Source organism: Somniosus microcephalus, chromosome 4, assembly GCF_052327205.1.
Source record: "Somniosus microcephalus isolate GS21.2 chromosome 4, FLI_Smic_1.0, whole genome shotgun sequence".
Classification (NCBI taxonomy): Eukaryota; Metazoa; Chordata; class Chondrichthyes; order Squaliformes; family Somniosidae; genus Somniosus; species Somniosus microcephalus.
In genome coordinates, this window is record NC_140990.1 from 3,920,566 (window position 1) to 3,937,118 (window position 16,553).

General features: G+C 52.0%; 1 protein-coding gene across 1 annotated transcript in view; it reads left to right on the forward strand.

Annotated features, from left to right (window-relative positions):
• The window catches only part of LOC147118188 (ATP-dependent chromatin remodeler CHD8-like), a 131,902-nt gene that overhangs the window by 17,975 nt on the left and 97,374 nt on the right, over positions 1–16,553 (forward strand). Inside the window, 9 exon segments of the mRNA XM_085984289.1 lie at positions 63–449; positions 755–1,104; positions 5,899–6,016; positions 7,094–7,255; positions 8,409–8,477; positions 12,776–12,831; positions 13,517–13,634; positions 13,795–13,878; positions 14,990–15,127. Coding sequence (XP_085840415.1) covers positions 63–449; positions 755–1,104; positions 5,899–6,016; positions 7,094–7,255; positions 8,409–8,477; positions 12,776–12,831; positions 13,517–13,634; positions 13,795–13,878; positions 14,990–15,127 — 1,482 coding nt within the window.

Below are 16,553 nucleotides of genomic sequence, written 5' to 3' on the forward strand. Positions count from 1 at the left end.
TAGATACAGAGTAAAGCTCCCTCTGCACTACCTCACATCACTGCCTCTTTCCTCTCTTCTAGGGGGATCCTAAGCGGATCACACTCGTACTCCAGCAGCCGCCGGGGTCCAACCAGCCCGGCCAGCGCCACGTGATGATGAGGACCCTCCCCGGCAAGATCCTGATCCAGGGCCAGCAGATCACGGCGCTGGCCCACCACGGGCCGGGCGGCAAGGGCTTGCCGGGCCAGGCGGGCAAGGTGGTGACCATCCAGCTGCAGCTGCAGAACCCGCAGCAGAAGCTGCAGCCCTGCCAGATGATCCTGCAGCAGCCGGTGACCGTCGCCGCCGGACAGCAGCAGCAGCCGCAGCTCCAGGCGGTGCCCGCTCAGATCGTCACTCAGGCCCAGGGGCTCCGGCAGCAACAGGGCCAGCGACTCGCCGTCCCCCTGCAGGTCACGCTGCAGCAGGTAATGGGAAAGGGGGTGGGGCAGGGGTGGTGTCTGTCTGATTGGAGGTGCGGGTGTGGTCTGAAAATCCAGCCTGTAACTCACTCCCGGGTATCTGTCATTCTGTACATAAACCCCCGAACCTCTCGATTAGATTCCAGCCTGTAACTCACTCCTGGGTATCTGTTATTCTAATATATAACCCCCCCGAACTCCTCGATTAGATTCCAGCCTGTAACTCACTCCCGGGTATCTGTTCTTTTTTATAAACCCCTCGATTTAGATTCCAGCCTGTTGTTAACCTCTTACTCTATTTGCTTTGTCAGCCGGTACAGTCCCAGGTCTCCGGCCCCACGCTGTCGGTGGTGACGGCGCAGGTCACCGGGGTCGCGAGCGAGCACCAACGCAAGCTGGAGCACCAGAAGAAGCAGGAGAAGGCCAACCGCATCGTGGCGGAGGCCATCGCCCGGGCCAAGGCGCGAGGCGAGCAGAACATCCCGCGGGTCTTGGCCCACAACGAGCTGACCGGCAAGGCCTCGGGGGCGGAAGGCGAGGAGAAGAGGAAGAAGAAGAAGGGCAGCTCCCGGCCCAAGGAGGGTGACGGCAAGAAGGCCAGATCCTCGTCCTCCACCAAGACCGGCTCGTCCTCCAAAAGCAAGGGCAAGTCCAAGCAGAGGTGAGTGTCGCTCCCACCACCACCACCCTCCCCCGCTGGGTAAAAGGGGTGGGGGGAACGAAAAATTATCTGGGGTTGGGGGGGTGGGTGGAGTTGATTTGGAGCGGGGGGTGGGGGTAATTTTGTCATTAATTGGGATTGGTGAATCGTGGAGGGAAACTATCAATGACGGTAGACCCGTAACTCGCCCATCGCTCTAGTCCCCTAACTCCCTTCAGAGCCCATCCCTCCAGTCCCTAACTCTCCCATCGAAGCCCATCCCTCTGGTCCTCTAACTCTCCCGTCCACGCCCATCACTCTAGTCCTCTAACTCTCCCATCATAATTAGTGGTTTTGATTTAAATTAATTAAAGGGTAAGTCATGGCAGGACAGCTCGGCCCCGTGGCATGCTCCTCCTGCACTACGTGGGAAATCAGGGACACTTCCTGTGTCCCTGACGACCATGTGTGCGGGAAGTGTATCCAGCTGCAGCTACTGACAGACCGCATTGCGGCGCTGAAGCTGCGAATGGATATATACTGGAGCATTTGCGATGCTGAGGACATCGTGGATAGCACGTTTAGGGAGTTGGTCACACCGCAGGTAAAGGCTGCACAGGCAGGAAGGGAATGGGTGACCACCAGGCAGAGTAGTAGGCACAGGCAGGTAGTGCAGGAGTCCCCTGTGGCCATTTCCCTCAAACAGATATACCAATTTGGATATTGTTGAGGGAGATGGCTTATCCGGGGAAGGCAGCAGCAGCCAACTTCCTGGCACTGTGGGTGGTTCTGCTGCACAGGACGGGAGGAAAAAGAGCGAGAGAGCTATATTGATAGGGGATTCTATTGTAAGGTGAATAGATAGGCGTTTCTGCGGCCGCAAACGAGACTCCAGGATGGTATGTTGCCTCCCTGGTGCAAGGGTCAAGGATGTCTCTGAGCGGCTGCAGGACATTCTGGAGGGGGAGGGTAAACAGCCAGTTGTCATGGTGCATATAGGTACCAACGATATAGTTAAAAACTGGGATGAGTCCTAAAAGCTGAATATAGGGAGTTAGGAGGTAAATTAAAAAATAGGACTTCAAAGGTAGTAATCTCAGGATTGCTACCAGTGCCACGTGCTAGTCAGAGTAGAAATAGAAGGATATTTCAGATGAATACATGGCTGGAGGAATGGTGCAAGGGGGAGGGATACACATTCCTGGGACATTGGAACTGGTTCTGGGGGAGGAGGGACCAGTACAAACCGGACAGTTTGCACCTGGGCAGGACCGGGACCGATGTCCTTGGGGGAGTGTTTGCTAGTGCTGTTGGGGAGGGTTTAAACTAAAATGGCAGGGGGTTGGGAACCTGTGCAGGGAGACAGAGGAAAGGGAAGCAAGGATAGAAGCAAAAGACAGGAAGGAGAAAAGCAAAAGTGGCAGTCAGAGAAATCAAGGGTTTAAATCAAACCTAGCCACAGTAAATAATAATTCTAAAAAGTCTAAGTGTTAAAAAAACAAGCCTGAAGGTTTTGTGTCTTAATGCAAGGAGCATTCGTAATAAGGTGGATGAATTAGCTGCGCAAATAGATGTAAACGGATATGAGATAATTGGGATTACGGAAACATGGCTCCAGAGTGACTAAGGCTGGGAATTCAACATCCAGGGGTATTCAATATTCAGGAAAGACGGGCAAAAAGGAAAAGGAGGTGGGGTAGCATTGCTGGTTAAAGAGATTAACACAGTAGTAAGGAAGGATATTAGCTCTGATAATGTGGAATCTATATGGGTAGAGCTGAGTAATACCAAGGGGCAGAAAACGTTAGTGGGAGTTGTATACAGACCCCCAAAATGTAATGCTGAGGCTGGGGATGGCATTAAACGGGAAATTAGAGATGCGTGCAATAAGGGCATGGGTGACTTTAATTTACATATAGATTGGGCTAACCAAATTAGTAACAATACTGTGGAGGAGGAATTCCTGGAGTGTATACGGGATGGTTTCCTGGACCAATATGTCGAGGAACCAACTAGAGATCAGGCCATCTTAGACTGGGTATTATGTAGTGAGAAACAATTAATTAGCAATCTTGTTGTGCAAGGCCCCTTGGGGCGGAGCGATCATAATATGATCGAATTCTTCATTAAAATGGAGAGTGAAGTAGTTGGCTCAGAGACTAGGGTCCTAAATTTAAATAAAGGAAACTACGATGGTATGCGGCACGAGTTGGCTAGGATGGATTGGGGAATGTTACTTAAAGGGTTGACTGTGGATAGGCAATGGCAAACATTTAAAGATCACATGGATGAACGACAGAATTTGTTCATCCCTGTTTGGCATAAAAATAAAACAAAGGTGACTGAACTGTGGCTAACAAGGGAAATTAGGGATAGCACAAGATCCAAGGAGAGGACATATAAATTGGCCAGAAAAAGCAGCAAACCTGAGGATTGGGAGCAGTTTAGGATTCAGCAAAGGAGGACAAAGGGATTAATTAAGAGGGGGAAAATAGACAGAGTAAGCTTGCAGGGAACATAAAAACTGACTGTAAAAGCTTCCATAGATATGTGAAGAGAAAAAGATTGGTGAAGTCAAGCGTAGGTCACTTGCAGTCAGAATCAGGGGAATTTATAATGGGGAACAAAGAAATGGCAGACCAATTAAACATATACTTTGGTTCTGTCGTCACAAAGGAGGACAGAAGTAACATCCCAGAGATGTCGGGGAACATAGGGTCTAATGAGAGGGAGGAACTGAAAGAAATCAGCAGTATTTGTAGGGAAATGGTGTTAGGGAAATTGACGGGAGTGAAGGCCGATAAATCCCCAGGGCCTGATAATCTACATCCTAGGGTACTTAAGGAAATGGCCCTAGAAATAGTAGATGCATTGCTGGTCATCTTCCAAAATTCGATAGACTGGACTAGTTCCCATGGGTTGGAGGGTAGCTAATGCAACCCCACTATTCAAAAAAGGTGGTAGAGAAAAAACGGGGAATTATAGACCTTAAGCCTGACATCGGTAGTGGGGAAAATGCTAGAGTCCATTATAAAGGATGTAATAGCAGAGCACTTGGAAAACAGTGACCGGATCGGACAAAGTCAACATGGATTTACAAAAGGTAAATCGTGCTTGACTAATCTACTGGAATTTTTTGAGGATGTAACTGGTAAAATAGATAAGGGAGAACCAGTGGATGTGGTGTATTTGGACTTTCAGAAGGCCTTCGATAAGGTCCCGCATAAGAGATTAGCGTGCAAAGTTAAAGCACATGGGATTGGGGGCAAGGTATTGACTTGGATAGAGAACTGGTTGGCAGACAGAAAGCAAAGAGTTGGAATAAACGGGCCTTTTTCCGAGTGGCAGGCAGTGACTAGTGGGGTACCGCAGGGATCGGTCCTAGGACCCCAGCTATTCACAATATATATTAATGATCTAGACGAGGGAACGAGATGTAATATCCAAGTTTGCAGACGACACCAAGGTGGGTGGGCGTGTGTGCTGTGAGGAGAATGCAGAGAAACTCCAGTAAGATTTGGACAGGTTGGGTGATTGGGCAGATGCATGGCAGATGCAGTATAATGTGGATAAATGCGAGGTTATCCACTTTGGTGGCAAAAAGAGGAAGGCAGATTATTATCTGAACGGCAATAGATTGGGAGAAGGGGAAGTGCAATGAGACCTGGGTGTCCTTGTGCACCAGTCGCTGAAGGTAAGCATGCAGGTGCAGCAGGCGGCTAAGAAGGCAAGCGAGAGGATTCGAGTACAGGAACAAGGATGTCTTGCTGCAGTTGTACAGGGCCTTGGTGAGACCACACCTTGAGTATTGTGTGCAATTTTGGTCGCCTTATCTGAGGAAGGATGTTCTTGCCATGGAGGGAGTGCAGCGAAGATTCACCAGGCTGATACCTGGGATGGCAGGAATGACGTATGAGGAGAGATTGGGTCGATTGGGCTTATACTCGCTGGAGTTCAGAAGAATGAGCGGGGATCTCATTGAAACCTATAAAATTCTAACAGGACTGCACAGACTAGATGCAGGAAGGATGTTCCCGATTGCGGGGGGAGTCCAGAACCAGGGGTCACAGTCTAAGGATAAGGGGTAAGCCATTTAGAACAGAGATGAGGAGGAATTTCTTCACCCAGAGAGTGGTGAACCTGTGGAATTCTCTACCGCAGAAGACAGTTGAGGCCAATTCATTAAATATATTCAAGAAGGAGTTGGATATATTTCTGAAGGCTAAAGGGATCAAGGGATATGGGGAGAAGGCAGGGACAGGGTACTGAATTTGGATGATCAGCCATGATCTCCTTAAATGGCGGAGCAGGCTCGAGGGGCCGAATGGCCTACTCCGGCTCCTATCTTCTATGTTTCTATGCAACTCTCCCATCGAAGCCCATCGCTCTAGTCCCCTAACTCTCCCACTATAACACCAGCTGCGCACTGCCCTGAATACCTTGGTGTCTGTGACCCAGATCGGCAGCGAATCCTGACCATTTATCGCTCGGGACTCTGTGTGCAGCTGCGCTGTGTGAGGCCTCCGATCGCCCTGAACCCTCAGGCTAGGAGTTGGGCGGGCCCTCTGCCAGCTGTGGGCTGAGATGGCCATGAGTTACCTCCCCGCTCAGCCATCTCATGACCGGGCGAAGCTGTGGGAATCTGCCGGCACGGGCCTCTAGGCAGGACTTTGCGCAGTTCAGACGTAACGTGAACCGAGGTCAGTTTGTCAGGCGAGGGGCGGGATTGCTGAAGGTGGGTTTGGACAGCGGGTGGGTGGGGTGAGGCCTCGACCGAGGCACCTTCGCGCTGAATTGTGTCCTCGTCTTGTGCAGCACGATCACTCCTGTCATCGGGAAGAAGAGGAAAAAGACGGGATCATCGGAGGAGAATTCGGACGTGGAGCGTTCGCCGGCGCACTCCTCAAAGGATGACGAGGAAAGCGCCACGCAGGTGGGTGAGACAGCGGGATCAGAAACTGGGTAGTGTCGCGCGCCGCGGGAGATTAAACCCCCAAACCCCTCGATTAGATTCCATTATGTGTCTCGCTATCATCGAAATTCACGACACCGAAGGAGGCCATTCGGCCCACTGTGTCCGTGCCTGGTGACAAAGCTCTCCGGCCTAATCCCACTGTCCAGCTCTTTGTCCGTAGCCCTGTAGGTTACGGCACTTCAAGTGCATATCCAAGTACTTTTTAAATGTGATGAGGGTTTCTGCCTCTACCACCCTTTCAGGCAGTGAGTTCCAGACCCCCACCGCCCCCTGGGTGAAGAAAGTTCTCCTCAACTCCCCTCTAATCCTTTTACCAATTATTTAAATCTATCGCCCCTGGTTATTGACCCCTTCTGCCAAGGGAAATAGGTCCTTCCTATCCAGTCTATTTAGGCCCCTCATAGTTTTATACACCTGAATTAAATCTCCCCTCAGCCTGCTCGGTTCCAAAGAAAACAACCCCAGCCTGCCCAATCTTTCCTCGTAGCTAAAATTCCCCAGCCCGGGCAAGATCCTCGTAAATCTCCTCTGTACCCTCTCTAGTGCAATCACATCCTTCCTGTAATGTGGTGACCAGAACTGCACGCAGTACTCTAGCTGTGGCCTAACTAGTGTTTTATACAGTTCAAGCATAACCTCCTTGCTCTTGTATTCTATGCCTCGGCTAATAAAGGAAAATATCCCGTACGCTTTCTTAACCACCTTATCTACCTGTCCTGCCACCTTCAGGGATCTCTGGACATGCACTCCAAGGTCCCTTTGTTCCTCTACACTTCTCAGTGTCCTACCATTTAATGCGTATTCCCTTGCCTTGTTAGCCCTCCCCAAATGCATTACCTCACACTTCTTGGGATTGAATTCCATTTGCCACTGTTCTCCATTGATATCTTCCTGCCGTCAACAGCTTTCTTCCGCACTATCAACCACACGACCAATTTTTGTATCATCTGCAAGCTTCTTAATCATGCCCCCTTACATTGAAGTCTTAACTCATTGCTCTCTCGGTTGTCCGTTTCATCTCTCTCTTTGTTCCAGAAGAGGCGCTCCAATAGACAGGTGAAGAGGAAGAAGTACACTGAGGACCTGGACCTGAAGATCACGGACGACGAGGATGAAGAGGTGGATGTGACGGGCCCGGTGAAAATCCCGCCCATTGTCGACGTGGATGCCAGCTTGCAGACCATGCAGCTCTTCGTGGTGAGTGCAGTCACCGCTCCCGGGAGGGCAGGGTGTGCTATATACCTGTTGAAGGGGGCGCGGGGAAACCACCGATAATCCAGGGGATGGGGGCAGTGGGATATATACCCATTATAGGATGGGTGGGGTATTTACCCATCACGGGGGCGGGTGTGGGGGTGGCAGTAACTGTACTCCAGGCCCCTGTTAGTGACTGACCAGCCCAGCCTGACTCACTGCTAGCCCCTGTAGGCGTCGGCCTGTTCTGGACCAGGTGGGATTCTTCTCCTTGGCCCCAGATACCTGCCAACCAGTCACCAATCGGGTTACATAGAAACATAGAAGATAGGAGCAGGAGTAGGCCATTCGGCCCCTCGAGCCTGCTCCGCCATTTAATGAGATCATGGCTGATCATCCAAATTCAGTACCCTGTCCCTGCCTTCTCTCCATATCCCTTGATCCCTTTAGCCTTAAGAAATATATCCAACTCCTTCTTGAATATATTTAATGAACTGGCCTCCACTGCCCTCTGTGGTAGATAATTCCACAGGTTCACCACTCTCTGGGTGAAGAAATTCCTCCTCATCTCAGTCCTAAATGGCTTACCCCTTATCCTTAGACTGTGACCCTGGTGACCCAAGGGTTGGATGCACCTTGCTGGTCACGGGGAGGGAAGCCCCCCCCCCATTGCGCTGTGGGGGGGCAAGGGAGGGGAGTGTGGTTTGAGCTGGTTAATCTGAAGCAACCCGGGCTCGGTGTCTCTGTCTGGTGTTTATCTGCCCACCCCTCTCTGGTGGGGGGGGGGGGTCCCTAACCCATGGTATGTCCGGGTGGGGGTTCCCTAACCCATGGTATGTCCAGCTGTCCCTAAGCTCTGTATCCGGCAAATCGATACTGTACCTGTGTGCGGGGTGGGGTGCGGGGGAGGTTTAGACACTCTAACATAGAGGAGGGAGGGGGGGGGTCGGTGGGAAGAGAAATCCCAGGATTGGTCAACATGGGGTTGTGTGGGGCAGTTCCCACACAGGTCAGACACCTGACTGACACCCCCCAAACGAGTGCCGGACAGCTGTGCGGGGGAGGGGGGCGGTGGGGGGAAGAAGGTGTTGCCGGTCGCGCGGGCGTACTTATGGCAGAGTTCCACCTTAAGGTCTGTCTTATCCCTGTCTCGTAGGAAAACCCCAGTGAGGAGGATGCTGCGATCGTGGATAAGATCATGTCGTTCAGACTGGCCAAGAAAGAGGTAGTTGTGTCTCATCTCCACTGTTGTCGGGGGGTAGGCAGGGCCGGAGGGGGTGGGAGGGTGTGAGAAGTTTAATTGAGTGACAGATGAAGCAGGAAGAGCCGCACAAAAGGCGGCCATTCGGCCCATCGTACCTGTGCTGGCTCTTTGGAAAGAGCTATCAAATTAATCCCATGCCCCCCCCCCCCCCCCCATCTCTCTTCCCCCTATAACCCTGCAAATTTTTCAAGTATTTATCCACCGCCCTTTCAAGGCAGCGCATTCCTGATCGTAACAACAGCAAACAGAACTCGTGACCGAAACTGCAGCACCGCCTCCCGATAATAGCAGGATTATTTCTCCAGCAAAAGTGCAGTGAGCGGAAGATAGTTACACAATGCAAACAATGTGCCTAAAACCAATCCCTGGTCATGTGGCTGCAGTGTGTACCATCTGCAAGATGCACTGCAGCAACTCGCCAAGGCTTCTTCGGCGGCACCTCCTCCAACCCACAACCTCTACTGCCTAGCAGGCCCATGGGAACACCACCAGCTCCAAGTTGCCCTCCAAGTCACACACACCATTCCGACTTGGAAATATATCGGCCGTTCCACATGGCAGACTGGTCATGAAGTTAAAAGCCCATGGGATCCAGGGCATAGTGTCAAGTTGGATTCAAAACTGGCTCGGAGACAGGAAGCAGAGGGTAATGGTTGATGGGTGTTTTTGTGACTGGAAGGCTGTTTCCAGTGGGGTTCCGCAGGGCTCATAAGAACATAAGAAATAGGAGCAGGAGTAGGCCAATCGGCCCCTCGAGCCTGCTCCACCATTCAATAAGATCATGGCTGATCTGATCCTAACCTCAAATCTTCTATCACTCTCCATCCACCCGAGCCCATGTGATCTCCCAGGAGAGGCGAAAAACCAGATAAAGACCCAATGGCCAATTTGGGAGAAAAAAATCTGGGAAATTCCTCTCCGACCCATCTAGGCGATCGAAATTCTTCCAGGAGATCACTCTGTCCATATATTTTCTACAGTACTTACCTTCTGTAAAGGCGATCTCCACCCCAGCCAGGAACAGGAATAAAACCATCTCCTGAAATCTAACACAGAATTAGAACACAGTAGGAGCAGAACAAGGCTACACGGCCCCTGGGCCCACTCCACTACCCACAGGGCCATGACCATTCCGAACCTAGACTCATGTCCAATTTCCTGCCCGCTCCCCGTAACCCTTAATTCCCTTTACTTCTAGGAAACTATCTATTTCTCTTTTAAATTTATTTAATGATGTAGCTTCCACAGCTTTCTGGGGCAGCAAATTCCACAAACCTACCACCCTCTGAGTGAAGAAGTTTCTCCTCATCTCAGTTTTGAATGAGCAGCCCCTTATTTTAAGATTATGCCCCCTAGTTCTAGTTTCACCCATCATTGGGAACATCCTCACCGCATCCACCCGATCAAGCCCCTTCACAATCTTATATGTTTCAATAAGATCGCCTCTCATTCTTCTGAACTCCAATGAGTAGAGTCCCAATCTACTCAACCTCTCCTCATATGACCACCCCCTCATCCCCGGGATTAACCGAGTGAACCTTCTTTGTACTGACTCGAGAGCAAGTATGTCTTTTCTTAAGTATGGACACCAAAACTGTATGCAGTATTCCAGGTGCGGTCTCACCAATACCTTGTACAACTGCAGCAATACCTCCCTATTTTTATATTCTATTCCCCTAGCAATGAAAGCCAACATTCCATTGGCCTTCTTAATCACTTGCTGCACCTGCATACTAACTTTTTGAGTTTCGTGCACCAGGACCCCCAGATCCCCTTGTACTTCAGTACTTTCCAGTTTCTTGCCATTAAGATAATAACTTGCTCTATGATTTTTCCTGCCAAAGTGCATAACCTCACACTTTCCAGTATTGTATTCCATCTGCCAAATCTCTGCCCACTTACTTAGCCTGTCTATGTCCCTTTGCAGGTTTTTTATGTCCTCCTCACTCACTACTTTCCGTCCCATCTTAGTATCATCTGCAAACTTTGATATGTTACACTCGGTCCCCTCCTCCAAATCGTTAATATAGATTGTAAAGAGTTGGGGACCCAGCACTGACCCCTGCGGAACACCACTAGTTACTGATTGCCAATCTGAGAACGAACCATTTATCCCAACTCTGCCTTCTGTTAGATAGCCAATCCTCTATCCATGCCAGAATATTACCCCCAATCCTCAGTACTAGGTCCCTTGCTTTTTGTGATATATATCAACGATCTAGACTTGAATGTAGGGGGTATGATTAAGAAGTTTGCAGATGATACTAAAATTGGCTGTGTGGTTGATACTGAAGAAGGAAGCTGTAGACTGCAGGAAGATACAGGAAACTTCGCGATATCCGGCACTGACTGGACTGGCGTGATGCCGATCTATGAAAACTTCCGGACAGACCAGCGCTAATGTTGAAGGATACAGAGGTTTTCATCTCCGTATCTGACAACAAACACTTGCTTAGCAACAGCATGTAAACAGTCGGCCCGTACCTTGGAAGCGTCTCTGTAGCTTAGCAACAGCTTCAGAGAGGCTTTCCAGAGACTGACTGACTTTTATAAAAAAAAAAAAAAAATGCTAGGAGAAGAAAAAAAACCTAACAAAAGGCTGCTGATTTCTGCCGTTAGATCGAGGTTTCCGGGCATGCAACCTCCGGATAAACCAAAGTTTCCTTGTATCAATAAATTGGTCAGGTGGGCAGAACAGTAGCAAATGGAATTCAATCCGGAGAAGTGTGAGGTAATGCATTTGGGAAGGGCTAACAAGGAAAGGGAATACACATTAAATGGTAGGACACTGAGTAGTGTAGAGGAACAAAGGGACCTTGGGGTGCATGTCCACAGATCCCTGAAGGTAACAGGCCAGGTAGATAAGGTGGTTAAGAAGGCATACGGAATACTTGCCTTTATTAGCCGAGGCATAGAATACAAGAGCCGGGGGGTTATGCTTCAACTGTATAAAACACTAGTTAGGCCTCAGCTAGAGTTCTGCGTGCAGTTCTGGTCACCACATTACAGGAAAGATGTGATTGCACTAGAGAGGGTACAGAGGAGATTTACAAGGATGTTGCCGGGAGTAGAGAATCTTAGCTATGAGGAAAGACTGGATAGGCTGGGTCTGTTTTCATTGGAACCGAGGAGGCTGAGGGGAGACCTTATTGAGATGTATAAAATTATGAGGGGCCTAGATAAAGTGGATAGAAAGGACCTATTTCCCTTAGCAGAGGGGTTATAAACCAGGGGGCACAGATTTAAAGTAATTGGGGGAAGGTTTGGAGGAGATTTGAGGGGAAATTTCTTCACCCAGAGGGTTGTGGGGGTCTGGAACTCACTGCCTGAAAGGGTGGTAGAGGCAGGAACCCTAACCACATTTAAAAAGTACTTGGATGTGCACTTGGGATTCTCTAACCTGCAGGGCTACGGACCAAGAGCTGGGAAGTGGGATTTGGCGGGCGCGGACACGATGGGCCGAAATGGTCTCCTTCCGTGCTGCAACTTTCTATGATTCCTTCATCGTCGCTGGGTCAAAATCCTGGAACTCCCTCCCAAACAGCGCTGTGGGAGCACCTTCACCACACGGACTGCAGCGGTTCAAGAAGGCGGCTCACCACCACCTTCTCAAGGGGCAACTAGGGATGGGCAATAAATGCTGGCCTTGCCAGCGACGCCCACATCCCATGAACGAATAAGAAAAAAATGTACGCGATAACAGTCTCCAGGCGTGAGTGACGGGAGGATAATGGAATTATCCAGTCATCTCCATTTTGGCCGGGAATAGTGGGGTCACTACACGCAGCTTTCTTTCTCCACCTGCCCCCCAAACATTGTTTTGCATGTGTTTTTTTTTTTAAAGTGTCATCTCAAGTGTGACACCTGGCTAAGGAGGACGTACTGATTTTAACATATTAGCAAACCTCCATGGCATTGCTCATGGTGCAAGGATGGGCTGCCTCGTGAGGGGCTGCCTCGTGAGGGCAGCGGTGTTGTACCAAGTGCGCGAGCTACTACTCTGTTGCTAAGGTGGGGGTCGCATCCGCTTGAAAGCCGCAAAGGCTAATTGAACTAAGTGCGAGCTTGGGTCACTTGGAGCTCAATTGTTTGGACGGAATTGCGTAGATTTGAAAACTTATTCAGTTTCAGCCTGTGGGTGAGAAGCGCTCAAGACTACGTGACGGGCTCTCATTTCGCCCCCCTCCACCGCCGCAACATGAGACTCGTGTGTCCGCGCAGTTAACCTCTAACACCGTTTAACCCTTTGTTTGCCGCAGGTGTACCCGGGGCAGTATGTGGATGCGGAGGAGTTCTACGTCAAGTACAAAAACTAGTAAGTCAAGCTATTTCTAAACACCAGTACACAATGTGCCATGGGATCTTTTACGTCAACCTGAGAGGGCAGTGGGGCCTCTGTTTAATGTCTCATCCGAAAGATGGCCCCTCCGGCAGTGCGGCGCTCCCTCAGTACTGCCCCTCCGGCAGTGCGGCGCTCCCTCAGTACTGCCCCTCCGGCAGTGCGGCGCTCCCTCAGTACTGCCCCTCCGGCAGTGCGGCGCTCCCTCAGTACTGCCCCTCCGGCAGTGCGGCGCTCCCTCAGTACTGCCCCTCCGGCAGTGCGGCGCTCCCTCAGTACTGCCCCTCCGGCAGTGCAGCGCTCCCTCAGTACTGCCCCTTCCGACAGTGCAGCGCTCCCTCAGTACTGCCCCCCCCCCCCCCCCGACAGTGCAGCTCTCCCTCAGTACTGTCCTTCCGACAGTGCAGCGCTCCCTCAGTACTGCCCCTCCGACAGTGCAGCGCTCCCTCAGTACTACTTTCTTCCTCAGTGTCTGTCTCTGTGTGTGTCGCTCTTTCTGTTTCCCCCCCATCTCTCACTGTTCCCCTCCCCCCTTCTGCCTCACTGTTCCCCTCCCCCCTTCTGCCTCTCTGTTTCCCCCCCCCCCCTTCTGCCTGTCCCCCCTCCCTTTCTCTCTCTCTCGTTCTACCCTGTGCTGATGATGTGTGATTTTCTGTTCCAGCTCCTACCTGCATTGTGAGTGGGCCTCTCTGCAGCAGCTCGAGAAGGACAAACGCATTCACCAGAAGATCAAACGCTTCAAGGCCAAGATGGCGCAGATGAGGCACATTTTCCATGAGGTAGGTCCTTGCCCAGCGCCCGTGTGAGCTCTTCGCCCTCTTTCCCACCCCCCACCCCTATACCCTTGCTGCCCGTGTGAGCCCTTCGGCCCACCCCAACCCCACCCTCGGTACAAGACTGTCTGTTGTAACACTCTCTCTGTCTAACCCCACCCTCTAGGACGAGGACCCCTTCAACCCAGACTACATCGAGGTCGATCGGCTACTGGAGGAATCGCACAGTGTGGACAAGGATAATGGGGAGGTGAGGGGACTGTGACTCAATGTGGTGAATGGGGGGCGTTGCCATTTGATTCCACTGGTGTTCACCTTAAGCATTAACTCGCCCCCTCCCCTCCCCTCCCCTCCCCAGCTGATCGTTGCTGCGAATGAGATCTGGTTTGTTGCTGCCTTGTACCTGTGTCAGCTTGGCTCGGTCGGTATCACTTGCACCTCTGAGTCAGTCCCCACCCAAATCCTCTGAGCGGCATGGTCCAGGCCGACATTCCCTGGTACCAGTACTGACAGCCCTGCCGGTCGGAGGGGTAGTACTGTGAGGGAGTGCTGCACTGTCGGGGCAGTACTTAGGGAGTGCTGCACTGTCGGAGGGGCAGTACTGAGGGAGCGCTGCACTGTCGGAGGGGCAGTACTGAGGGAGCGCCGCACTGTCGGAGGGGCAGTACTGAGGGAGCGCCGCACTGTCGGAGGGGCAGTGCTGAGGGGAGCGCTGCACTGTCGGAGGGGCAGTCCAGAGGGAGCGCTGCACTGTCGGAGTGGCAGTACTGAGGGAGCGCTGCACTGTCGGAGGGGCAGCACTGAGGGAGCACCGCACTGTCGGAGGGGCAGTACTGAGGGAGCGCCGCACTGTCGGAGGGGCAGTACTGAGGGAGCGCCGCACTGTCGGAGGGGCAGTACTGAGGGAGCGCCGCACTGTCGGAGGGTCAGTACTGAGGGAGCGCCGCACTGTCGGAGGGTCAGTACTGAGGGAGCCCCACACTGTCGGAGGGGCAGTACTGAGGGAGCGCAGTACTGAGGGAGCGCTGCACTGTCGGAGGGGCTGTTCAGGTTGGTGTTAAAGATCCCACGGCACTATTGGAAGAGAAGTATGGGGAAAATCTCCCTGGTGTCCTGGGGCCAACATTCCATCCTCAACCCAACACACTCGAGAAATGCAGATTAACTGGGGCATTCTTATCATTGGCCGTTTATGGAATTTTGCTGTGCATACAGTGGCTGTCTTTTCCTCTCTGCAGAAGGACAGTGACCGTATTTGTGAAGCGGTTCTGAGAGGCGTTGTCGGGCAGTAGGTGAAGGCGGGGTCTGCGCTGTCCCTCTCTGTGGGTGTGTGTGTGTGACCGCCTGCTCTCTCTCCCCAGCCCGTGGTCTATTACCTGGTGAAGTGGTGCTCATTACCGTACGAGGACAGCACCTGGGAACTGAAGGAGGACGTCGATGAGGCCAAGATCGAGGAGTTCGAGCGGCTGCAGGCCAGGAAGCCCAAACTGGGCCACGTGGTGAGTGGCCGGGAGTCTGCCCACCCCCCCCCCCCCCCCCCACCTTCTTGGCGCCTGCTTAATCAGACGGGTTAGGGGATGTAGGAAGCAGCCGAGGTACCTGCTCTTGATCACCGTCCTTCTCCCACCCCCACCCCAAACCTCCGGACGCATGCAGAACGGGCCACTTGGGTAAGGTACAGGAGGGCATCACGTGGAACCCTGCCCCCCTCCAGCACAGCGAGGGTGCGGAAACGGCAAGGTTAGAGGTGAATTCCTGAGACTGGATATTGAGCTGGTCACTGGCTCCTGGTTCTGGGAACCGCACCTCGGGAAGGCTATGTTGGCCTTGTCGGGGGTGCCGTGCAGATTCACCAGAATGATACCGGGGCTGAGAGGGTTAAAGTACGAGGACAAGATGCATCGATTAGACTTGTATTGCTTCGAGTATAGAAGATTATGGAATGATCTAATCGAGGTGTTTAAGATGATTAAAGGATTTGATAGGCTAGATAGAGAGAAACTATTTCCTCTGGTGGGGGGAGTCCCACAGCCCCAGGACATCGCTGCAGGAGTTCCTCAGGGCAGTGTCCGAGGCCCAACCATCTTCAGCTGCTTCATCAATGACCTTCCCTCCATCATAAGGTCAGAAATGGGGATGTTCGGCGATGACTGCACAGTGTTCAGCGCCATTCGCAACTCCACAGATAATGAAGCAGTCCATGCCCACATGCAGCAAGACCTGGATGACGTTCAGGCTTGGGCTGATAAGTGGCAGGTAACATTCGCGCCACACAAGTGCCAGGCAATGACTATCTCCAGCAAGCGAGAGTCTAACCACCTCCCCTTGACATTCAACGGCATTACCATCGCCGAATCCCCCACCATCAACATCCTGGGGGTCACCATTGACCAGAAACTTAACTGGACCAGCCACATAAATACTGTGGCAACAAGAGCAGGCCAGAGGCTGGGTATTCTGTGGCGAGTGTCTCACCTCCTGACTCCCCAAAGCCTTTCCACCATCTACAAGGCACAAGTCAGGAGTGTGATGGAATACTCTCCACTTGCCTGGATGAGTGCAGCTCCAACAACACTCAAGAAGCTCGACACCATCCAGGATAAAGCAGCCCGCTTGATGGGCACCCCATCCACCACCTTAAACATTCACTCCCTCCACCACTGGCGCACCGTGGCTGCAGTGTGTACCATCTACAAGATGCACTGCAGCAACTCGCCAAGGCTTCTTCGGCAGCACCTCCCAAACCCGCCACCTCTTCCACCTAGAAGGACAAGGGCAGCAGGCGCATGGGAACACCACCACCTCCAAGTTCCCCTCCAAGTCACACACCATCCTGACTTGGAAATATATCGCCGTTCGTTCATCGTCGCTGGGTCAAAATCCTGGAACTCCCTCCCTAACAGCGCTGTGGGAGTACCTTCACCA